Here is a 27329-nt window from a genome sequence, read left to right as displayed (position 1 = left end):
AAAAGTCTTGACAATTTTGTGGTTTGAAAGAAGTTAGAATTTTTAAATGTCAAAGTTCTAAAAATTGTAGAATAGAAATAAATTCCAGTGACGAAGAGTTGCAGATTTTTTATTTGTTCATCATAGATAAAATATTGTATGAAACTGTGCGTGAAGTACTTTTTGCGAACTTACGCGATGTATAGCACTCGCTGCGTTGTCGCTCGTGCTCTAAAACTCGCGTGCGTTCGCAAAAAGCATACTTCACGAACTGTCTCATAAATAACTATTTTGTGCTTACCAAAGTATTCGCTTAGATATTGATTTACCCTTGAATTAAATTAGACAAAAGTCAATCTTGTAGGAAACTAATGAGACGGTCAAGAAATTAAAACAACAAAACGGCAGATGATGAATTAGCTTCAAAAATCTATAAAGCTATATAGTGTATTTTATAATAATTATAGAAATATATATGCCTATATTCAGAGTAAATGCGAGCTGCAATGAATAAAACCGAATAAAGATTAAGCTTTATATTAAGATTCAGCACTAATGAAGATGTATGCAATATTTTGTTAAGAAGTAGTAATTTGATTGCAGTAATATGTTTAAATTTAAACTATATTGATGAAATATTTCCACCGAATTCACACACACGTTGCACTTTTCAGCACACTGACAATTTGGGACATCAAATTTGCTTTCTTTCAACCGTACTAGTGTAGGATCATAAAAAACAACAGTACCATGAGCAACTGTTTGTAGGGTTCGATGCATATTTGCGTGTTTTCAAGCCAAGTTTCCCGTCAATACACATTTGAGCGGTTTCTCGGGGTCAATACACGCCAGAAATAAATAGCTCTGCATCTACGTTCAAATCGATCGCGCGGTCAACGTATACTGAATGATTGCGCAGCATAGACTGCCAAACTGCATGACTTGTTTTCAAGCCGCGTGCATCTGGTGGCGTAGCAGAAACTGGCGTTCCTGCTACGCCGCCAGCCGTTCCACTGCACACTCGAGACACGGTGTGTACACTGCCGCGTGCACGCCGCGGCTTGTCTCGAGTGTGCAGTGAATAAATTAAACTCATGTACTGCTGAACCGCCAGCGATCGCACACAGTTTGAAAACATGAACACGCAAATGTGCATCGAACCTACTCTTTTAGCCACAGATGGTAGCTCTCCGAACTTCGCCACATTAACACTTTCCGTGCTCATCTTGAACAAGCTGGCTGGTACCACGTACTTAAATCGTTCATTTAAAGTTACACAGTACTTACTACTGACGCCACTTATGCGTCATCGGACAAAACTTTCGTGACGCTACTCTTGCGTCATGGGCACCGACCCTGTTAAAGCTCTTCTGCGACTAAAATCACAAAAATCTGGCCCTTCCTAATTTTTTGATGTACCTATTTGTCTAAATCTTTACTATAGCATAATTTTCTATATTTTATCTAAAAATATAAATTTATTTATCTTTATATGAGTAATCTTATTGTTTATTGTTTCTATGACTTATTGTTTTGTAACAAAATATTTGTTTTTCCAAAATAAAGGACGAATTAAAAATTTTTACCTTAGCCAACATTTGATTGTTTACTAAAGAAATTATATCTCGTCACATCAGAAATACTAAATAAAGATATGAATTTCTGTTCAAACAAAATAATACTGAATTTTGTATGTTTAGATTGCTTAATTTGTTTACCTGTGTTTTAGAGTATCATTTTTATGAGTTATTGGTAATTTGTCTAGCAAAAATACCCTAAAAAAATGCACGAATCTGCTCTTTTGATTATTAGTAGGAAAATTTATGTTTTCTTAAACGCCTCGTATAATACGAAGAATATGTCAACGTTCTTCAATATTTATAATAAATTCTAACTAACACTTATACCAATTTTAACTGTTATTTTGGTTTTCTTACGTGTTTCTTTCTCTTACATTTTATTTTTTGCAGTTTTTAACCACCATGAAATTTTTAATTTGAAATTTCCTTTCTAAGGATTATTCTCAAGTACAGTACATCTAATTATTTCATATTTTTCCAAATGGTATTAAGATTCCCTCCGATATTATTTGTTTAATCATCAAAGATCATTTGATTTTTCTCTGCTCCTCCCTGATATTATTGGTCTATGGTTGCTTCTCACAGTTATAATGTTAGCGTACGGATACACCGAAGATACATTATGGCCTCTTTCATCCTTTAGGATTTCGGTCGTCACGACAAACGGTCGTAACGACAGTTAGTCGTACATTCCATTAGTCCAATACAGCAATGTACGGAGCCTTCACACAGGACGACCACGACTAACTGTCGTGCCGTTGCTCCTCGCCTGTCGTCCAATGTCACAATGGACGACGCGCGACGGTCGTGTCGTGCCGTGCTATCAGGGAACCACGGGCATAAATTAGTGCTTCCATACTTAACGACAGTTAGTCGTGTAGTACCAGTGAATCCAGTGACACGTACATAATGACAGACAATATAGATGAGGAATTTTTAATTGCACTGGTACAAAGTAGACCAATGTTGTGGGACAAAACTTTGGATGTGTATAAAGACAGAAATGCGACAAGAAATGCATGGCGTGAAGTTTTAGTGGAGGTTAACTCTGATTTTGAAAACTTAGAGGACCAGGAGAAAACTAAGTTTGGTAAGTTGTACTTACTTTATTTTACATTTAAAGTAGACTCGTAGATTACAAACCTGAATTGCAACCCAGAGTTAAATCGAAAAAGCATCAGAAAATATAAATAAAATGCAAAAATCAAAAACCCAAATTATGATTGACGAGCTATTTCATGAAGTGTTATTGGCAAAAGGCTTCTTCCAAAATTCTAATTCTACTCCGAAAAATGGGTCCAGCTATTCATCCATTTTCACAAACAGCACATTGAGGTGACAAATTAAAAAAATTGTGGTGTCTGCTATGTGTCTATCCGGTACTTCAGCGCCAGTGGAATAATTTTTTCGCAGATGAAAAAGATGTGGTTTGACGATGGGGGGAGTGAGTTGTTATACAGTGATAATGATTCCATGATGGAACATGTCATACAGTGAGTCTTATGACAGAATTAAGTAAAACAAGAATATTCTGAAGAAAGTGCACTATAGTGAAAAATATTAAGCAAGAGTGAACGAATAATAAAACTGGGCAAATGTTTGGTGTTGTTTGTATTAGTTGTCCTTTACCTCTTTTTCTTTATAATAAAAAATATATTCAAATTTATTAATACCTATGTTTTCAGTTGTTAATAATTTCCAATTTGAAAAACGCAAATTAAGCGAAAAGCAAAACGAAATTGAGCGTCTTCCTCTTCTGCGTCCCGGTTTGGCTTCTTGTGGTAAGCATAATGCTTGGTATATGCGACCTCATAAGAAAATTATTGTTTGTTTTGACATAGGATGTGCCTACTTCCACCGCGCACAAGCGCACACCTATGTATCTTGGGTATGTTCGTACCCTTACACTTTCTAGATTCACGTAATCTATACTTTCCTATCATGAACATACTAGTACACTGTCATATACTGATAGCGGGTAAAAGACAATTATTCAAAAGATTTCCTATTTCGATAAGACTTTCATATCAAGATAGCTGCGTGTATAAGTGTATATAATTTTTGGCGATAAATAATTTTGAATATAATACGTCTCCATTATATCAGTACAGGTAAAAATAAAAAAAAATCCCATAACAATTTGGCAAACGTTACTAATAATTAAGTCAATGAAAGATTTAATATCAGATTACTGTAATCGGAAGATAAGTGTATCTTTTGTTATGAAACTAAATATAATCAATCAGATTGTCAATAGGGCATCCAATAACCAAACAATAGCAATGGGAGTATATACATGTGTAAAGTATAACATAGTAATCAAAGAGCAACGAAAACAGATATTATTCACATTTATATGAATAAGGCATAATATAGTGAACAAGTACAATCTGTACAAAAATGTATATCTGCATTCGTGTGCTCGTTGAACTCTCATGTAAAGTCCTTAAATCACTTTTACATAATGATATCATAATCTTGTTTTTAAAATTGACTGTATAAAGTTTTTACTTTTACGTTTTTAATAGTCTTCTTCCTGTTTCAAAAATTATTTTCCGATCGTTTCCTTGGCCTTCCTGTTAATATTTTTTAATCTACTCCATTATATTATCTATTCGATATTAGGTACTCTTCTATTCTCAGTAATTCGAATTATAATATGCCGATTTTGTTGTATTTCTGTTTATACAACACTTTATATGTTTATTACTTTTATTTGGCATATTATGTGTCTTATACCTTCACTCACTATCGACAGTACACCGTCTCTTAAAATTTTATTTGTGTTGCCAGAATTGCTCTACTTTTCGTTGTTTATGATCACATTTTCGTACTATTTATATAGGGCTTTTCATCGATTGTCATTTGTTTCGAGCTTCTGTCATGTGTCACATAATATTAATATATCTACGTCATACGTCTTTGGTTTGTATTATTGTATATACCAATAACGTATGTCGTAGATATATTAATATTATGTGACACATGACAGGAGCTCGAAACAAATGACTGCGAATGAAAAGCCCTATTAGCTAGAATTTTAGCGGCATGGGACATTAATAATTTAATCACAGCTTTATTAGTCAGGTCGCGGTCGTCTGGACTGGAAGAATAGCAATTTTGGGACCCCAAAACTGATGCAAAAAATTTTGCTACTCATGGATTTTCCGCTAAAACCCACTCGTAGGGAAGGAAAATGGAAAACATCGATTTACGGAGAATCTGTACGCCGCCATATAAAAAAAATATTTTGAAGAAGGAATGTAGCTGAGTTAATTTAAATAAAAATATTTTTTCTACGGCCGCACTAAAGCAGCCAGTTTCACTCACGCATTTCGTTTCCGAAAGTTGCACTTTCCCGCACGGTGTGCGTGAAAGTAAATCTTCCCTCACGGCGTGCGGGAAAGTAAAATACCTTGTAATATGGCATTAAAATATATTATAATAAATGCAATAAACTAATATTTAGATGAAATGAATTTCGACTCGATTCAAGTTCTCTGTTTACCCAGGTATAACCATACCGACAGGCACCGCTAGGAAAATATTCCACTTTGCGGTTCAGAGAACCCGTATGAAACGAGTCTGTGTACTCTATACAGAGTATGGCATTAGTAAAATCAGAAAATCTACTGTTTCGTTTTGATTAAAATCTGTCTTCCTCCATCCACCGATAGTACTATTTCTATGTCTACCTGTTGTCAAGGAGACCCTGAGGAACACAGATTTTTACCATCACGACCGTAGATCCTCGATATAAATTAAAACAATTATATTAAGTGAAATGAATAAGTGAAATGAATTTCGACTCGATTCAAGTTCTCTGTTTACCCAGGTATAACAATTTCACTTATTCCCCGTTAGAGGGCGTTCTAACCATACTGCTATATAAATTGTTTTATTCTATATCGAGAATCTACGGTCGTGATGGTAAAAATCTGTCTTCCTCAGAGTCTCCTTGACAACAGGTAGACCTAGAAATAGTACTATGGGGGGATGGAGGAAGACAGATTTTAATCAAAACGAAACCGTAGATTTTCTTATTTTACTAATTCCATACTTTGTAGAGTATACTGACTCGTTTCACACGGGTTCTCTGAACCGCAAAGTGGAATGTTTTCATAGCGTTGCCTGTTGGTATGGTTTTACCTGGATAAACAGAGAACTTGAATCGAGTCGAAATTTATTTCACTGATTCCCGTTAGAGGGCTTTGTAACCATACTGATATATAAATTGTTTTAATTTATATCGAGAATCTACGGTCGTTATGGTAAAAATCTGTCTTCCTCAGAGTCTCCTTGACAACAGGTAGACCTAGAAATAGTACTATCGGGGGATGGAGGAAGACATATTTTAATCAAAACGAAACGGTAGATTTTCTTATTTTACTAATAATTAGATATTATTTAATAATTTATTTCAAATTTATCTTATTGTGTTCATATGTTTTAATGAAATTAGCGCGATAATTCGATGAAATAAAATTATTTTGACATAATATTTAAAAGTCAGATCAGTAGGCAATTACAATGGTTTTGAATCGTTGTCATAGAAACTAATATCGTCGTCGTGGTAAACCATTATATTGAAAGTTTGGTTTTGACAACTGTGTCAAAGAATTAATTTGTGTATTTTCACTTCTAAATAAAAATTGATGTAACTCTATTTTTTGTGACTTTTTTCCAAACGTACGGCCTAGAAAAGATATTGTTCCTAACTTATGCGGAAAGTGTCTTCCCGCACTCGACTACTTGCCCGAACTAACTAGTGCGGAAAGTGATACTTTCACGCACGAGACTGCCGTTGACCCGAACGACGCGATAGCGGAGTTCGGGCAATCAGTCGAGTGAGGGGAGGACACTTTCCGCATGAGTTAGGAACAATATTTTTTGTAGGGCGGTACGTTTGGAAAAAATCCACAAAAAATAGAGTTATATCAAGTTTTATTTAGGAGTGAAAATACACAAATTAATTCTTTGACAAGGTTGTCAAAACCAAACTTCCAATATAATGGGTTACCACAACGACGATATTGGTTTCTATGCCGACGATTCAAAACCATTGTAATTGTCTACTGATCCGACTTTTAAATATTATGTCAAAATAATTTTATTTCATCGAATTATCGCGCTAATTTCATTAAAACATGAACACAATAAGATAAATTTGAAATAAATTAATAAATAATATCTAAATATTAGTTTATTGCATGTATTATAATATATTATAATGTCATATTACAAGGTATTTTACTTTCCCGCACGCCGTGCGGGAAAATTTATTTTTCGCACGCTCTGCGGGAAAGTGCAACTTTCGGTAACGGAATGCGTGCGTGAAAGTGGCTCTTTTAGCACGGCCGTAGAAAAATAACTATATTAACACTTTTTCTGTATTTCAGCTATGCGCGCGAAATCAATTTTTTTTAATGTGTATGAACTCAACGGTAAAAAAGCGATATCTTTTGATCAGCCAAATGTCCCATCAACAAAAATCAAATTGCGTTTTAAAGGTTAAGAGAGCAACTTTCTTACGCAATTTTTGATCTCAAAGTTTTAAATTTATTATTTTGAGCTGCCTCATATTTGTTGTTAAAACGCAAAACCCAAAATTTTGAAGATTACGCTATAAAAGTGGTATTTCCAGACCGACCTGTCAATGAAAGTATATAAATTTTATCGAACCCATGAATTCAGTGATCACAGCTTTGTAGAACCTGACTTAATTTGAGCCATAACAAAAAAATTACATAAGAAAGCTGTAGGTACTCTTCGGCTTTAAAGCTTCTTTTGATTTTGGCCGTTAGCGTACTGTGATAAAATATCTCGAATTTTTACCGTCTAGTTGATATTAAATTTAAGGCTGGGAACGAATTTAAAAATTTTGTCGTTCTGCGTAGAGAGCAGACATAGACAGTAGTATTCTATGGAGGAGTATCACTGAGCCGCCAAGCCCTTATCCCTTGTCGTACTGCTCCCCCATAGGTCGGTCAGACACCAGCTTATTCCAGACTAAGCAGTAGAATCTTAGAATTTTAGACTACTGCGTTACCCTTTTTATTTTTCTATTCACCGGGCCGAGTCTCGAATCTCGAACGCACATACACTAGATTTGTTGATCGAGCGTCTCAATCCGCTTGGCCATCTGATATCAAGAATACCATACCAACTATACAGGGTGTCCAGAAACTCTACCGACAAACGAATACAGGAGATTCCTCAGATAAATTTAAGACAATTGAACCAAATTCCCCTAGTCCGAAAATGCTTCCTACGGGAACTAGAGCTCTTTGAAGAGGGAGTCTTTTAATTAGTTTTTCTTAAATACCTCCAGAACGCTTTTAGTTAGAAAAACGAAAATTGTTACACGTATTTATATTCCAGAGATAAATCGATTCTATATATTGTGAATTTCTAGTACCACTCATAGGGGTCCGTTTTGGGTGGGGCAACGGTTCTTTTATCGCATAACATTTTTGTCTTTAACTTTTAAGAATTTTTGATACTGGATTATTAAATTGGGACGTATTCTAGCATTAGAGGTATGTTCTCTTAATTTAAGTCGGTAGAACACACCGTTTTCTAGAAAACCAATTTGAAAATTTTTCGTTTCCTGAATTTGAAAAAAGAAATAAAAAAAATTCAAAGAAAAGGGTGTATTTTACTAACTTAAAGCAAAAGTAATTTTTAGTACTGGAATACCTCATAATTTAATAATCTAGTGTCAAAAATTCTCAAAAATTAAAGACACAAATAATGAAGACACAAGATAATCCAGACACAAAAATGCTTAAAATTTAAAAACAAAAAAGTTATGCGATAATATAACTGTTGCCCAACCCAAAGCGGACGCCTATCACCGGTACTAGAAATTTGCAATTGATGAAGTTGGTCTGGAAGATAAATATGTGTACCAATTTTCGTGTTTCTAAATAAAAGCGTTCTGGAGATATTTAAGATATCATAATTACCAGACGCCATCTTCAAATAGCTCTTGCTCCTTTAGGAAGCATTTTCGAACTAGATGAATTGGGTTAAATTGCCTTAAAATTATCTAAAAGATCTCCTGTCTTCGTTTGTCGGTAGAGTTTCTGTACACCCTGTATATGTGCTCGTTTTTAAAAATGAAAACGTGAGTAGTACATTTATTAATAGTTCTTTAATACTTATTAAAATTATCTTGGACTATTTTATCTTATTTATTTAAAAATATTTCTATTATGAGATAAATTCCCAGATTAAATTATTGATTAAAAGTATTATAATGCATAATTTTTCGTTGGTAGTTTACAATCTACTTCAATATAGTTTTTTAAAATATATTATAAAGACTATCAAGGAAATCATCAAAATTATTTAATCAACTTCATCAAAGTAATCAATGACTCATGACTAACTATTAAAACTAGTTAAAAAAATCGTGAAGTAGGAGCTGCAGCCGATATAAAAGGGAATATGAGAATTATTGTGTTAGGATAGAATAGAATAGAAATAAATATGCTTTATTGTGACCTAATCAAGATAATAAAAAAGGGAAAACTTGAATATTTTGGGTATACAATGAAAGGTAGAATCTACAGGTTGCTGCAGTTAATAACACAGGCCAACGAAAAAAAAAGATTAATAAAACTTTTCTTGCAAATTTATATGAATCCCATGTATTTTTTGGTGCTAAAAAAATTTAAAATTATATTTTACGTATCACCCACAGTTTTCCCACAATATGGCACTGGTTTATTTTACAATATAGTAATTTGAAAAAAAAACGCAGAGTACCGAAATACATTAAAATGATACATTATTACTTATAATAATGATATATTAATAATACCGTTTATCTAATTCTTATCTTGTCATAATATACATCTCCATTCTCATGGGTGTGCATTTTATACCTACTGCCAGGTGTCAGTTTTTGTTCCACGGCAAGTATCCCTGCTACTCTCTGGGTATTGGCGCTACGAATACCCAGAAAGCATCCCCCATTCGCAGGGGGCCGCGCCTGATAGAAGAACTGACAAAAAACTCCCACAGGATACCTTTTATCTAATTCTTATCTTGTCATAATATACATAGGTCTGTACAATAATTTCAGGAGTCAATGCTTTTGTATTTTCTTTCCCTTTTTTCTATAAAACTACTCAAGTAGATTCTTCTCCTATTCAAGGCACTCTGTTGTTCCCGATGAAGTGACCAACAGTAATCACCCATCACCTTGCTATCCTGGTGGAAGCGTTCGCCTTGTTCTTCACTGACTTTACTCAGATTTTCAGGGAAAAAGTCAAGATGGTTATGCAAAAAGTGGATTTTGTGGCTCACTAGACATCCCAAGTCTTTAAACTTATCTAATAAATTAGATACTATATAATCCCATAGTTAGGGTCTTTCACATTACCTAAAAACTTGATTAAAACTTTTTTGAATGCAATCCAAGCTTTTTTTTCTTAGTAGTCATCTTTTTTTTCATCATGTAATTATGCAGTACGTTAAATTCTGAGAGAATGGTGGGCGATACAGCATTTTCAATATGATTTTCGGACTCAGCACACTAAAATACATAAGATAGAGGTAATGTTATCAAAAAAGTTTTTTCATCGTTGGCCTGTGTATCAACGGAAAGATCGAAGGAAAAAGAGGAATTGGCAGGAAGAAATATTCATGGCTCCAAAATCTTCGTCAATGACTGACTTATCAGCAGAACAACTATTACATGTGGCGCAAGATCGAGAACGATATCAGCAAATTGTCATGGAGGCTACCTTGAGTTTTTTGGAGCTTTTGACAATTTATGGTGGCCTGCATTATTCGAAAGACTTCGACAGATGCATTGCCCCAGAAACTTGTACGGAAGTTTCAGAAACTATTGTCAAGACCGATATGCCAGCTTAAGTTGTCCAATGGATAAAAAGACGAGGCATATAACTAAAGGTTGTCCACAAGGTTCAGTGTGCGGACCTATTTTTTGGGACATATTGTTAGAAGAACTGCTGGAACGGTTAGCTGTGGATCCTGAAGTTCTAGGGAGCATAGCGTATGCAGATGATTTGCTGCTTATCATAGATGCTAATTCAAGAAGAGAACTAGAAATAAAATCAAATGGAGTACTTGAAAATATAAATGACTGGATGAAAAAAGTTAAACTAACTATATCAGAAACAAAAACAACATATAGCCTTATAAAGGGAAGACTTGAAAGAAATCCAAGTATACAAATAAGGGGGAAACCAATAAAAAGAACAAAAATAACTAGATATCTTGGTATCATAATCGATGAACCAAGGCTCTTTACAAACCATATAAATAGCGTCTGTGAGAAGGCAGCGAAAGTCATGCATTGCATTGCAAGCCTAGCACAAAGGGAGTATAGAATTCCGTTCCAGCATATGCGTGTATACCTGAGTACGATACTTGCCTCAATTGTAGGGTACGGTGCAAGTGTATGGGCACACAGACTAACAAATAATACAAATATTGAAAAACTGAATAAAGCACAAAGAGGTTTCCTTGTTAGAATGACAGGAGCATTCAGTACTACAGCAACATCAGCTTTAACAGTCTTGACTGGTGCAGTTCCTATGCACTTGGAAGCACAAAAACGTGCATGTAGATATTGGCAAAGAAAAGAAAATTATGAAAAAATAATACAATTAATGGGAATAAAAATCAGAACAAAAAGAGAATTAGAAGATATATTAAATAGAAAATGGCAAAACGAATGGGATAATTCCCCTAAAGCAAGACGTCTCTATAATTTTATTCCAAATTTAAATAATATACCAAATTATTTTAACCCAAAAAAAGGATTAATACATTTTCTTACAGGGCACGGTCCATACCCTACATACCTACATAGATTTAACTTAAAAGACAATGAATATTGTGAATGTGGAGAAATAGGCACACCAGAACACATAGTATTTATTTGCGAAAGACAAACAAATACACAAGAACTACAAAGAATGAGAAGAGACGTTGTTGGCATAAATATAGAAAATATAATACAAAATGAAGAATTATTTAATACACTAAATAATTTAGCGGACATAATATCAAAGAAACAATTAGAATTATATAATATTAGACGAAGAAGAAATCAAGTAAATAATATTCAACCTCTATGAATTTGAATAAGAAATTATACAGAAAAAAAATTTTTAAATTACATATAAAAATATAAAATAAAATATTGGAATAATTAAATAAATATTTATATAATAAAAAATTAAAAATTATTATCAAATATAAAATAAAATAAAATAAATCAAAAACCAAAAAATGATTAATCAAACAAAAAAAATTAAACTAAAAACCTGAAATTTTAAAACTCAATGGTCTGAGGCTCACCGAAATACCATTGAGAATATCATAAAGTCGATTAGACCTGCACTTAAAATTATTCGTGGCTATTTTTAGATGAATAGTGCTGGCATTTCTCATCTGATAATGAGAAATGGGAGCACTTTTATAAAAATTATATGTTCCAAAAAAAAAAGTAATAATTTATCTTTTGTTTATTTGTTATTATTTGTTCATTAGAATTGTTTATTAGAATTGTTTACAATTTGTAGTTTTCATAATTAATAGTAGATTAGGGCTATTGTTAATTAGTCAAATAGAAAAAATTCTTAAAGTAATAATATTGTAATAACCTACTGTAATCTAATCAGGAAACGACCTGGATTAGTCACAAGAGTCCAGGTCTTTTGTATAGTACTATAAATAAATAAATAAAAAAAAATGGAGGCTACCCACGCCTAAAATTTGGGCACGGTACTTAAAGAAGAAGATATTTTATTGTCACTGAAGATTTTACAGTTTTATAAACAAAGCTTACATACAGTCAAAAAAACAACCATAACAAATAAAAATTTTTGAAATTAGATAAATCGGCCATATTAAAAGATAATTTACAAGTTAATAAAGTAAAGCAACAGCCAAACCAATATATGTACTGCAAAATTAATATAAAGGAAAAATCGAACATATACTACCACAGGCTGTGGGTGAAAAAACGTGTTATATTTCAAGATATTTATAACCTATCAGGTGTTATAAAGAACTATGTCAGGAATAACTTCTACTAAAATGTAAACAAAAATTTTAGGAGATTTTTGCAGCTTAGGATATTCATTTTAGAGAAGAACTTTTAAATAGAAACTTGTGGTAAATTAAAAACCTACAATTTGAACTATGAAAAGTTTAATTTCGTTAATTTGTTGTTGCAAAACAGCCTACGAAAGGTCCAAAATGGCCGTTTTTTGCAATTACGTTATTTATTGTAAAAATAAGTTTCTTGATTTTATAAAGATTTAAAATGAAGATCTTTCAATTCAAAATATAAAAAAATTCTAAAGCCCACTTGGTGACCTTTCATTTTTGGAATTTTAATGTGAATAATTCAACCTGAAATAATCAAAAAATGATTCACTTTTTGGAGAAAACTCATTACAATTTTTTAAAGTTATTAAAAAATTCTTTATTCTTGTTTTTCAAAATAGCTTCTAGCATTAAAATTAAGCAAGTTACGCTCAAAATAAAGTTGGTCTCTTTTTTTTATCAAAAAACTCGGTAAAGTCACCTTATGACCGTCTTAAAACAAATTAATCGTTACTGCTTCACAAGTTACTTTACTTATTGTATTATTTATATGATCTGTAAGTATCACTGGTTCAAAGGGCTTTTTTAAACAAAATAAGGTTTTAATTGAAAAAAAATATTTTTTCCAAAATAACTTGAAATTTATTGGTGATACCAAAAGTCACACGGAGTAAAAAAATGTAGGTTTTGATATTTTTAATATGTTAGATTTTTTGTTTTTCTGTAAGGCAAAAATTGGTTAAGATGTGGCTGTTCAAACTTGCATATACTCCTGATTATTGACTAGTTCAAGTCTTTTCATTTAACTGTGAACGTGTGAAACTTACAGGTCATATAAACAATAGATACACGAGTAAAGCAACTTGTGAAATGGTAACGATTAATTTAATTTAGGATGCTTATTAGGGGGTGTTTTCACGATTTTTTTGCCAAAAAAAAAGGTACTAACTTTATTTTGTGCGTAACTTCCGTACTTTGAACGCTAAAAACTTTTTGAAAAAACAACAATAAAGCTTTTTTTAATAGTTTTAACTTTTTTGATCGCTTTTTTTAAAAGTACATATTTAATTTTGTGGTTATTTCACTTTGAAATATTCGATCTGGAATTTGTCGAGTATAATCTTATTTTTTATTACTTACCTTTTACTTCGTCTAGGTATCTCATATATACGCAATTTTTTCACTTTTTTATGGGCTATATTTTTTCTAAAAATATTCTTTTTGCTAAAGTTGCTTAGCATTAGTCAGTTTATCCATTTCCAGACTTATTTTGAACGTATATTTTTTCACTCACCGTAGAAAGTTCAAAGATTTAACTTAATCAGCTCTTAAAGTACGCCTAACAAAATGTTACGTACACAGTGTACTATACTATAAAGTGGAATCATGGACGTCAAATGTAGAGACAATGAGAGACTTAACGCCTTTGAAATGTGGACATATAGAAGAATTATGAGGGTTTCCTGGGTAGATAGAGTTACGAACAATAAGGTACTGTAAGATACTTCAAAAACTGTATCAAACTCCAATCTCAACAAACTGGCATATATCATTAAAATGACATACGATAAATGTCATTATACAATATAATGATGTGACGTCACAAGTGTTCACGAGCTGTTTTTGTCCTTTGAAATGGTTTAAATACACAGAAGATTTTAAATTTGTACTTCTAATTTATTACAAGATTTTGAGGCGTGACATTTTGGAAATTTTATTTTTAAACAAAATCTGAACATTATTATGTAATCAAAACATGTGCAAGTTCCCTATTAGTTGAATTCGACAAAATTGAACTACGCCGCAGTACCATCAGTGGCGTTATAGATACGTTATGAATAGATAGGTTTAGAACGCTGAAATCGACAATAAGGATTTGCGCCGTCAATTATTATATTCAATTTGTAAATGTTTTGATATAAATTAAAGATCACATATTGCAATTTTTTACGCAGGTACCACTTACCTTGCGGTATTTAAGATTTTATAATTGATTTACTCAAAATAACATTTAAGAAGCCAGATATACGAGATTAAGTGGTGGATAACAATTTGTTAACAGTTAATTGCTTTTTATCGTGCTAAGCGACTGAGTTAACAAATATAAATTATAAGATTACATACTTATAAATTATTTGTACGACCAGTCACATATAGGCACGCATTGTTTATTTTCAATATAAAATTTAAATTGTGATGGTATAAACACAAGAATAATAAAAACCGTTAAAAACCAAATTGATCTAAATACTTGCTCAACGAACAAATAGCAATATTGTGACCAGACATATCGTAACGCGACAATTTGTAACCACACAAATGGTAACGTCACAATTCAATTATTCTGTTTATTTTTGTTAACGTGGAAACTAACTTATATTTCAGTTACAACTGAAATTAGGTTTCTTCAGGATAAACATTTTTAACACGTTTCATATTTCGTGGAGAAATAAATTTTTAAAATTGTCTAGATTGTCCATAACCACCCCAACCTCCCCTTTAAAATTGTCCATAACATGACAAATACACTGGAATGTCGACACAAAACCGACCTGATCCACCACCAAGTAAAGAATACATTGCAAATACTATAAGAAAAGAAAAACCCGATATATATCTTTGCACATTCTGTGAATGTTGTTATACATGCATCATAATATCGTAGCCTACTACGAGAAGTGCATTATTCAGCAAAACACCAGCATACTGTCCGCGTGTTTAATTTTTTTTTGTATTTTGTTTGTAATATAATTTTGCTGATATTTTTAGTAGAGTTTTATAATCCTTTTAATAATTTTTTGTAAAATAGAAGAATCATTTGATTTTTTGTAAGTGTGGTAAGCGATCAAAATTATTATGTCAAATATAGGTATCACTTTTTTTATCTATTTAAATTTTAATACAAGGTAGGCATAAACAAACAAAATATTTCCATCAGGGGAAAGAATGACCCTAGGAATACAAATAAAAATATTGTGTTTCAAAAATAAAAATACAGAATTATTTTTGGCCCCAATGCTCTCGTGCGGTCTTGTTATTATATTATTTCTATGTTAACTAACTATGTTAATATTATCTAATTAGTAATGTAAATTGTATTCATTATTATAGTAAATACCTACAATAAGCATAATCTGTTTTATTTGCTTTATTATTATTCACACTTATTTTACAACTTTAAAGAGACAATTCAAGATAAATTTTTGGGTTAATTCTTTAGTTGTCATATACAGGGTGTTTCATTAATAATTGTCCATATAGTAACTGGAGAAACCTTAGCACAAAATACGAAGATTTAACCTAAAGCACTTAAATAAAATGTGGTTGCTTACTGAGTTACAGGGTGTTTTATCTAAAAATTTAAAAACTATTTTTGCTCAGCATTTTAAAACTATTCGACGTATCCTTTTCGTATTTAGCAGGAAATATAGGTACTGTGCCAACTACTAAATTATCTTAAACAAACGTTTCTGTCTATTACCAGAGGCGTACGACGGGGAAAGTGAATGGTTGACCCTTCCCGAATTCTACGCCACTGACGGAATTGCTATTCTAGTTCAATTTTTGGATTCTCCAATACATTCTATGAAAATAATATACTCTTCATTCTTAACGATAAAGTCCTTAGTTTTCGAGATATTTGAAAATAAAAATGAAACCACACGGTTATTTGGATTAATGTATTGTGTCGCTTCATTTTTAGTTTCAAATATCTCGAAAATTAATCATTTTATCGTTACGAATGAGGAATATATTATTTACTTAAAAAGTATTGAAAAATCAAAAAATTACACTAAAATAGCAATTTCGTCAGTGGGGTAGAATTTGGGAAGGGTCAACCAGTAACTATCCCCTATCGTACGCCTCTGGTAGTAGCTAGAAACGTTTATTTATCTTAATTTAGTAGGGTGTACAGTAACTGCACTTTCAATCAAGTATGATAAAGATACGCCAAATAGTTTTAAAGTACTGGGTACAAATAATTTTTAAATTTTAATCATATGAATCATATCATAAATTAATCAAAATAACTTTGCCGTTTCATATTTAACTTCAAATATCTCGAAAACTAATGACTTTATCGTTACCAGAGAAGAGTATATTATTTACGTAGAAAGTATTGGAGAATCTAAAAATGGTACTATAATAGTAATTCTACTAGTGGCGTAGAATTTGAGAAGGGTCAACCATTCACTATCCCCTGTCGTACGCCTCTAGTAGTAGCTAGAAACGTTTGTTTATCATAATTTAGTAGGGTGTATAGTAGTCGCACTTTCTGCCAAGTATGAAAAGGATACGTAGAATAGTTTTAAAATACTGGGCAAAAATAGTTTTTAAATTTTTAGACAAAACACCCTGTAACTCAGTAAGGAACCACATTTTATTTAAGTGTTTTGGGTTAAATCTTCGTATTTTGTTCTAAGGTTTCTCTAGTTACTATATGGACAATTATTAATGAAACACCCTGTATTAACACGTTGATGGACATTGAGTCAAAAGTGTAAGCAAGTGTTGGGACACTATATTTATGTATTTTGCAATGTAGATTAGTGAAATTGCTGAATTTCTTAGTTTATGGAAACGATGAGATTTTAACATTTATTGGAAACATGTGGACGACGACCATGGACATCGTGTCACATTATGCATATGACAAAGAATTTTTGTCACAACTACATTTTAAAAAATGACGTCTATAGACGTTGTGTCACATTACATCAATGGACATTAGACGTCTATAGACGTTCTGTCCGTCAACGTTTTAACAAGAATATATGCAAAAATATTGATATAAATACATAACATGTGAAATCATTTGTTAAAAGAAAATAAATTTTGGCGTTACGAATATGTATAGTTACAGCAGTATAACTTGAAACAAAAATTGAACTCATAACTTCACATTTATAAAATTCGGTTGAGTATCTTCAGTTCTAATCAAGGAAAATATATTATGTATTTTTTTAATTTGGGGTACTTCTTTGTATCTATTTTAAAAATGTAATGTAAAACTAAATAATTCGTGAACTGTTTAAATAGACCAGTAATTTGTTTAGTTAATTTAAAATAAATATTTTTTACTACCACTATAATTCATAGAGTACTCAAGGAAAAATATTGAAAAATAAGCCAACGGTGGCAAATTTATAAAGACACCTCAAAAAACAATTAATTTTGCGGTGGACATCAGATCTCATCCTTGAATCATGGTAAACAAAAAATTCAAAAAGATTTTATATGCTTATGAGTTTCTCAAGGTAACGCTGTCGAGTTTTTTTAGTTTTATCGCATTTTGACTTTTTTATATCAATCAGAACTCAAAACAACGATTTTTTTTTGGAAAAAATGGTGAAAATCAACATATTTATTATTGTTAAACAAAAAATAAGCAAAAAACAAAAAAATATCACGTCAGCGTTACTTCGAGGAATTTCCAAAGAAAATATATATACAAAATTCCAGGTGGGTCGGCCAAGTATTTTTTGAGTTACAATTTCTACAGGTTTTGAAACAAGCAGTTTTGAGGAAAACGTTTAAAGTATTGTCAACTTTTATTTTCAATTTCTTTTTTGTCTGTCAAATCGTAAAGTGATGCACACGGGAATTTGTTTTTGAATCGCGGAGTAATTTAGAAAAGAGAATGAGAACACCTGTTGACCGTTGTTCACTACGCTCAAGCGCGCTGGTGCGAACCTACTGCACAGCGAGTCGAAGGTAGGGATATTCAACACTATCTTCCTATCTCCCTACCTTCGACTCGCATTGCAGCAAGTTCGCGCCAGCGCTTTTGAGCGTAGTGAACAACGGTCACCAGGTGTTCTCATTCTCTTTTCTAAATTACTCTGCGATTCAAAAACATATTCCAGTGTGCATCACTTTACCATTTGACAGACACAAAAGAAATTGGAAATAAAAGTTGATAATACTTTCAACGCGTTTTCCTCAAAACTGCTTTTTTCAAAGGCTGTAGACCTGGAATTTTGTGTAATATATTGTCTTTAGATCTTCCTTAACTTAACGCTTTCGAGATATTTTTTGTTTTATGCCTATTTTTTGTTTAACACGTTGACGGACAATGCGTCAAATGTATAAGCAAGTATTGTGACACTATATAATATGTATTTTGCAAAGTAGAATAGGGAAAACTGCAATTTCTACAGACGTTTTGTCACATTATAGGCTATTGATTATGTTCAAAATAAGAGAGCTAAAAAGAACTACAACGTTTATGGGATTTTATTATCTTATATGGTCAATGGACTTCTCAATTTAAAAAACCCCGGAGTGCTACCATTTAAATGCGTGCCTTTTTGAGAATGGGGTGAATTAGTCCCTAGGCACAGGGTGAATTAGGGTGAGTTCTATGCACTTTTAGTACAAACACGTCTACAGGAAAATTGTTCCAGGTTAAATTTACTATTGAAATATCACATTTTAAAGTAAAAAATATTTTTTTTTACAAAAATATACTCAAAAGAATAACAAGAAAAAAACACAAAAGAAAGCAGTTTTGTTTTTTGCCCCATAACTTTTTTACGCAGGGATATATGTATAGGCATTGCTGCAGCGAAAAATAACTACCATCTTTTCTCGTTAAAATGACGTTTAGTAGAGGTCTCTAGGATTTATAGTTTCCGAAATAAGATTTTTCAAATTTCGCCGCTTACAGCATTTTTGGGCCATTTTCCCCATTATGTCGCAAACACTGTAACTTTTTTCTACGCGTTTCTAGGTATATGCAATGGTACACTTAGTGGAGATAAATGTCTATTACCTTTGAAATGGTCTATTGTAAAAGGTTGTACGACTATTTTTAAGCAAGTTATGCTTTTTCAAGATTTTATGCTTTTATGATTTTTGATATTTTTTGTGATTATTTTTAGAATTTTTCATTATCACTTTTTTTCTTGTACATTTAGATATATACATTGTGATATTAAAAAAGCACATTTTCTCTACTTTAAAATGGTGTATTGCAAAAAATTTTAGGACTATTTTTAAACAAGATATTCATAGGATATCCAAGGGTATTCGTGATTTGAAAAATTTTTCATTGTTTTCAATTAGAAGAATATAATGGCGTATTATAACTTAATTTTTAATTCCAAATAACTTTTTTTAAGAACACTTTTGGATATTTTGAATTATAAAGCTACTTTACTCTTGAGCGAAATTCATATTTTTTAACATACCTCGTACACTATTGACAAAACTGTATACCTGATGATTGCATCTTAAGTTTGAGACTATGTAGAGCATTTTAAAAAGAATAATTTTTTTTTTCATAAAGTTAATAATAAAAAAGGTTTCCATAATTGTTCCCGCTTAGTGGGACCTATTGCATGTGTATGTGACATTTGGAAAAAGCATATCTTGTTTAAAAGTAGTCCTAGAATTTTCTAAAATACACAGTTTCAACGTAAATAAAATAAGTTTTTTTATTGCACAATGTATATATCTAAACAATAAAACAAGTTATAATGAGAAATTTTAAAATAATCGTAAAATACATATATCAAAAATTATTAAAATTATACAATTTTGAAAAACCATATCTTACTTAAAAATGGTTACACAGCCTTTTACGATAAACCATTTTAAAGATACTTGACTTTTATTTCTATTAAATGTGACATTGCATACAGCTAAAGCTGCGTAGAAAGAAGTTACAGAACAATGTTTCCAAGTAACAAGGAAAATGTCCCAAAATCGCTGTGAGTGGCGAACTTTTAAAAATCATAATTTGGAAATTATAAGTAACAGGGACTTATACCAAACGTCACTTTAAATAAAAAAGATGAAAGTTTTCTTTTCTGTGAAGCATTACCTATACCTATATCCCCATTGAAAAAAGTTTTGGGACAAAACAAAATTGCTATCTTTCGTGTTTTTTTCTTGCTTTTCTTTTGAATTTTTTTTTGTAAAAAATATATATATTTAACTTTAAAATGTGATATTTCTATAGTAAATTTAACCTGAAACAATTTTCCTGTAGACATGTTTGCACCAAATGTGCATAGAACTCACCCTAATTCGCCAGGTGCCTAGGGACTAATTCACCCTTTTTTCAAAAACGCACCCTTTTAAACGGTAGCACTCCGCGGTTTTTTCATACTGAGAGGTCCATTGACTATATGAAACAATAAAACCACGTTAACGTTGTAGTTCCTTTCTAAAATACATAATCAATAGCTTATTACATCAATGAAAATTTGAATGTGAATTTGAAAATGAAAATGAACGTCTATAGACGTTCTGTCAGTATAATAAATATATTGATGTTCACACTTTTTGCAAAAGAAAATCGTTGTTTTGACTGAGTGATATCAAAAATCAAATGTCGATAAAACTAAAAAAACTCAACAGCGTTACCTCAAAAAACTCATAAGCTTATAAAATCTTTTTGAATTTTTTGTTTACCATGATCCAATAATGAGTTCTGATTTTCACCGCAAAATTCATTGTTTTTTGAGGCGTCCTTAAATATTTTTTCAAAGCAAAGTTTTTCAATATTTTTCCTTGAATTTTTTCTTGAATAATCTCTGAATTATAGTGAATCAACCCCTACGCCCCCCCGTTAAGCATAGCTATAACACGATTTTGATAGGCAACAACTCATGCAAGTCATATTTGTCTATGTATGAAATTTAGTAAAAAAATATTTCATCAGATGGGTCAGCAGGTCGACCTATATTCGGATCCTGTACTATGTAGACAGGGCCAAGTCCGAGAACTTTATCGTACCGATCTATTATCGTTATCGTACTAGATACTGGCATTCTATAAATATAACGAAGTTACTCGTTATTTTGATATTTTAGAAACACCTTGTATACTTGAAAATATTTTATGGTTCTACGCATCATTAATTCCCGCATTTGAGAAAATGTTCGGGGACACACTATAGATTATTGCATAAATCAGTAGAATATTAGTGATACTTTCATTTCAAATTAGTCCATTTTTCTGAGAAATTAATAGTTAACAATATTTGCATTTTACTGCATGGATTGTAATGAAATTTTGGGAGTAGCCCAAAGCCCAATCTACTAATTCAAAGTTTATCCTATATACTATGGCGCTTTTATCATGGGGGTGGTTCTCACCACTTCTCGGGGATAGAACATTTTTATTTTCGAATTGCATGGAGCAAAAGGAAGAATTTTAAGAAAATTTAAAAATGCGCTCTATAATTTGATCTTATTTTTTTCACCCGTCCAACTTTTTGAAAGTAGAAATAACACTATATTAAGAGGTATTGCAAAAGAAAAACAATGCTTTTAAATTCTGGTGAATGAGGGGTTAAATCTATGTACTTCTCATTTTTCCTTAAAGTACATTAGTCATATATTTTTTTGCACCATATCTCGCTTAGTTTGAATGTAACCGACATTTAACGGTGCTCGTTTTAAAGGCCTTTTCAAACACTACAAAAGCATGAGCACTTTGAACATGCACCAAAAAACAAACTCTTTTTACCTACCATATCTTTTTTGTATTATAAATAGAAAATTTACGAAGGAACGAATCTCTTTGTTATTTATAATTAAAAAAAAGATTTATATAGTGTTTTTAGTTTGATGCATATTTTTAAGGTATTCACAAAAAACCGTCCGAAAACGTGTCATTTTTAAATGAAAATGGCCAATCTTCAACTACGCATAACTAAAAAGTATTGAGTTCCCAAAAAATAGTATAGATCAGTTTTTGCTTAAAAATAGGTTCTCTAGCCACTTCCATGCTTATTTTGACCAATAAATTTTCCACCCCCTTGAAAGGGTGGAAATTGCCCCAAGATAAAAAGCTCCATAGTATATAGGGTAGATTTTGTTTCTTGAGCTATTCCCTACTTACTGTGAAAATATTAAGTACATCGATGTAGTAGGATGGAATTCGGAGCCAAATACCCTCATTGACTGCCCTATAATAATGCTCTGCTATGATCGCGTGAGAGGGGACACACACAAGATTCTAGCAAAATTTCAATTTTATGTAACTTTTCGAGTTTTTGAGTTACAGCAACGAGTTTTATGTCATTGGAAAGATAATTTTACATTCTTTCAAAATATGTAAAAATATACAGGGCGTATGTAAAAAATTAAGATTTTTTTTCATTTCCGGTTAAACCGCAAGCCATATTGTGGGTAAAATTTATTGTTCTAATATATAACAAAGTACTATATATGACTGCCAAATTTCAAATTTTAGTTTCTATTACAGAAGTAGTTACGGGCACTCGAATATTTTTTTATAAAAAATCCATAACTCCCCTCCTATGAGGAGTTAAGAAATCTGACCAATGTTATTCAATTTACCGATAGGATATCAAAAATATATCAAAAAATAAACAAATTCCTTGGAGTCATTTTTGAGAAAATTTAGTTCAAATTTATGTCAAATTTTGACCCCTTAAATATAGGCAACCCATAACTTTTTCTGAAAAACGATAATATTCTTGTCATAGCCCCGTCTTTACGCTATACAAATTTTTTTTTAAATTAAATTTATCTTAAACAAGTTTTTAGATTGGTAGGGAAATGTATCGGATGGGCGGTCGGCCATGCTGGCCGCCATTTTGGATTTGGAAATGTCAAATTCCGCATATCTATTTACCTATCGATGAGCTAACTTTAAGTTAAATTTCATTCGTTTCGGTCAAAATTTGCAAAAATGGGCCCCAAATAACCCCCCTATTTCGGCCCCCCTTTGAGAGGATTTTTTCAAAAGCTTAGTTTCTCGACAAAATTCTCTTAAACTTACTCATACCGAATTTCATCGAAATCGGTCCACTAGTTTTTGCTGGGCGGTGGCGACATACGTACCTACATACGTACGTACGTACATACGTACATACTTCCGACATGTTTTTTTTATTTGCTTTTTAGACTCAGTGCGACTCAAAACGTCGAAAAAAAGTGAAATCTGAAAAAAAAATTTTTGCACGATCCTATAACTTTATCTATTATACTCATACTGCGTATGTAGTACGATAAAGTAAAAAACAAAAGCGGACTGATTCATAGCAACAAATGAATCAGAGAGCCTAAAAGGGCATCAAACACTGCGCCAGGAGTAAGTAAGCCATGATGATGATGATAATGCCTGTGCAATTGAATGTAACTATGAAAATTCTAAACGTACGGGATAGAAAAAGTTTACCTTGGAATTTCCACTTGATTTTGGTATCTAATCTAGTGACCATGACAAAAACCAAATAATGGTTTGTATCTATTGATATTTTTATACTTCTTTAATCACTTTTATTGAATAAGTAAACAGTATTACAATACTTGATAACAACTTTAAGTCAATGTCAGAACTATTCAAAAACTCAATTGCTGCTGCTAGGTACTTGAACTGTAAGCTTCCTGTTTATATACATTTTCTGACGGTTTAGACCCTACTAGACATTTCTGGGCATTTTGATGAAATACATAACACTCTACATTTTTAATACTTTTTCTTTTTCGTCAAGGGACTTTTTCTATACGGACTAAATCGTACATAACTGTCGTAACAATATATTGAGTCAAAATTATTCAATAAATAAGCTCAAAATATATATCGAAGTTTTCGACGATAGTCTGAAATTGGTAACTTGTTTGAAAAACAAAATTTTACCTGTAAATGATTAATAAGGTCTATTAGGGCAGTCAATGAGGGTATTAGGCTTCGAATTCCATCCTATTACATCGATTTACTTGATATTTTCACAGTAAGTAGGGAATAGCTCAAGAAACAAAGCCTACCCTATGCCGATGTGCGCTTTTATCTTGGGGGTGGTTCCCACCCCTTCTCGTGGGTGGAAAATGTTTTGGTTAAAATAGCCACGGAAAAGGCTAGAGAACCTAATTTTAAGCAAAAACTGTTCTATGATTATTTTTTGAAAACTCAATACTTTTTGAATTATTCGTGGTTGAAAATTGGCCATTTTCATTGAAAAATTACACCTTTTCCGACGGATTTTTGCGAATATCTTAAAAACTATGCATCTAACAAAAAAACTATATAAAATATTTCTGTAGGTTATAAAAAAACAAAAAGATTCGGTCCTTCATAAATCTTCTAGTGAAAATACAAAGAGGGATAGGGTAGGTGAGAAGAGTTTGTTTTTTTGCTGCATGCTCAAATCGGTGTATTCAACTTGAAATAACAGAGAAACTGTCGATTTTAGGTGTAAAATGATACTAATAACTTTTGTAGCGCTTGAAAAGACCTTTAAAATGAGCAATACTAATTGTCGATTACATGCAAACTAAGCGGGATATTCTTCAGAAAAGTTAATGACTAATGTATTTTAAGAAGAAATGAGAAGTAGGTATATTTAACCCCTCATCCATCAGAATTTAAATACATCGTTTTCCTTCTACAGTACTTTTTATTATAGTGTTATTTCTATGTTCAAAAAGTTGGGCTGAATTAAAATGAATGGTTTTTGAAAAAAATAAAATCAAATTATAGAGCGCATTTTTAAATTTTCTTAAAAATCCTCATTTCCTCCATGTAACTCGAAAAAGATAAGAGATACGAAAAAAAGATACCATACAAAAATGTAGGACTTTTTCAGATAAAAATCTCCTTTTTATTTTCCATTACTGTATCTCTTATCATTTCCAAGTTACATGGAGGAAAATGAAGATTTTTAAGAAAATTTAAAAATGCGCTCTATAATTTGATTTTTTTTTTTTCAAAAACAATTCATTTTGAACCCGTCCAACTTTTTGAACATAAAAATAAAACATTAATAAAAGGTACTGTAGAAGGAAAACCATGCATTTACATTTTGGTGTATGGGGGTTAAAATTACTTCTCATTTTTTCTTAAAATACATTAGTTATCAATTATCTTTGCAGCATATCTCGCTCAGTTTTAATGTAATGGACCTTTAATGTAGCTCATTTTAAAGATCTCTTCAAGCACTATAAAAGGTATTAGTAGCCTAAGATCTATTAGTACACCTAAAATCGACCGTTTCTCTGTTATTTGAAGTTGAATACACCAATTTGAGAATATACCAAAAAACAAACTATTTTCATGTACCATATCTCGTTTTGTATTGTGAAGGCAAATGTCTCTTTGTTTTTTTTACGACCTACAAAAATGTTTAATATAGTTTGCTTAGTTAGATGCATAGTTTTTAAGGTATTCGCAAAAAACCGTTCGAAAAGGTATGATGTTTCAATGAAAATGGCCAATTTTCAACCGCGAATATCTCAAAAAGTATTTAGTTTAAAAAAAAATTATAGAAAAGTTTTTGCTGAGAATTAGGTTCTCTAGCGAATTCCGTGGTAATTTTAACCAAAAAGTTTTCCTCCCCTAAGACGAGGTGGGAACCACCCCCAATATAAAAGCACACATGGGCATAGACTTTGAATTAGGAGATAAGTAGAGGCTAGGTCCAAAATTTCATTAAAATCCATGCAGTATGATAGAATTCGGAGGTAATATTATTATAATAATATTACATAATATTCTGGATAATTCTTGCTCCCATTCATGACTGGCGTATATGGAAAAACCCTTAGGTATATTATTTTGTCGAAAACTGGACGACCTTACGTTTTGGCATAAAACAGGATCGTAAAAATAAGAAATTTACAATACAGTAATTTGACCAACGGTAACATGCCAATATAAAACCTGGGTATTAAAAACATTCTTTATCTTTCACTTGGTAAAGTGGCCTTTCACTATAATATTGCGCTTTCACCCAATTAAAAAAAAAATATGAAAACGTCTTGTTTTAATGTTCACCAGAATAGTACAAGTATATACAATATAAACGTCCGGTTTCACGACTGTCTGTCCATCCGTATGTGAATATAACTCATCCGATAAGGCGGGTTGACATTACTAGTGAATAACGAACGTGGCTCACGCTTACGTATTTTGTCCGTACTATTGTTAGATATTTTATTATGTATTTTCAAAACTCGAGTAGTACATTTGTATTTATGCAATGCATAGATACAAATGTATCTTACGGACTCCAAATAAAAAACCACAGAAAAACTCCGTATTTGTGGGACGAAAAAATAGAACAAGAGATTAAAAATAAAAGAGAGAAGTATAAAAAATTTCTGAACACAAGGACCGACGCCGACAAGGTAGAATACAAGAGGGTCCAAGCTAAAGTGCGAAAAATGATATGCCAAAAGAAGAATGAGGCTTGGGAGCAAAAGTGTAACATGATTAACACACATTTAGGAGGACGGAGAAGTACAGAAAGTTGGAAAGTATTAAAATCGCTACGACAGGAAAAGAAAAGAGATATAATATCAGCAATCACACCGGATCAATGGGACGAATATTTTGAAAAACTCCTAAATGAGGACAGAGCGGAATTTTTAAATAACAGTGATACCAGCAATGTAAATATCTTAGCCTCACCATTACGGGTAACAACAAAAGAAGTAGAAGAAGTATGTAAGTTTTTAAAAAATAACAAAGCACCAGGACCAGGGAACATACCAGCTGAACTAATAAAATATGGCACAACAAAATTATATGAAAACCTGGCTAAACTCTTTCAAAGATGCATCAACGGAGCGGAAATCCCAGAAGAATGGAAGACATCATGGATATCCACCATACATAAAAAAGGCAGACGGGATCAATGTGACAACTACAGAGGCATCGCTGTAACGAACTCGATCAGCCGAATATACGGAAAAC

At 31.9% G+C, this 27329-nt stretch overlaps 1 protein-coding gene across 2 annotated transcripts in view; it reads left to right on the top strand.

The window, feature by feature from the left end:
• The window catches only part of LOC114327733 (sodium/potassium/calcium exchanger 4), a 167061-nt gene that overhangs the window by 34235 nt on the left and 105497 nt on the right, over positions 1–27329 (top strand). Inside the window, exon 1 of one of the 2 annotated variants that reach the window (XM_028276436.2) lies at positions 2451–2649. The exons of the other annotated variant lie outside the window; for it this stretch is intronic. Within the exon in view, the coding sequence (XP_028132237.1) occupies positions 2469–2649 (181 nt within the window). The 5' untranslated portion in view covers positions 2451–2468. Of the gene's footprint in view, positions 1–2450; positions 2650–27329 lie in introns of those variants that run through there. 2 annotated transcript variants of the gene reach the window in all.

Source organism: Diabrotica virgifera, chromosome 1 (genome assembly GCF_917563875.1).
Source record: "Diabrotica virgifera virgifera chromosome 1, PGI_DIABVI_V3a".
Classification (NCBI taxonomy): domain Eukaryota; kingdom Metazoa; phylum Arthropoda; class Insecta; order Coleoptera; family Chrysomelidae; genus Diabrotica; species Diabrotica virgifera.
Note: the sequence above shows the minus strand (reverse complement) of the source record. Positions and strands in the feature narration are given on the sequence as shown.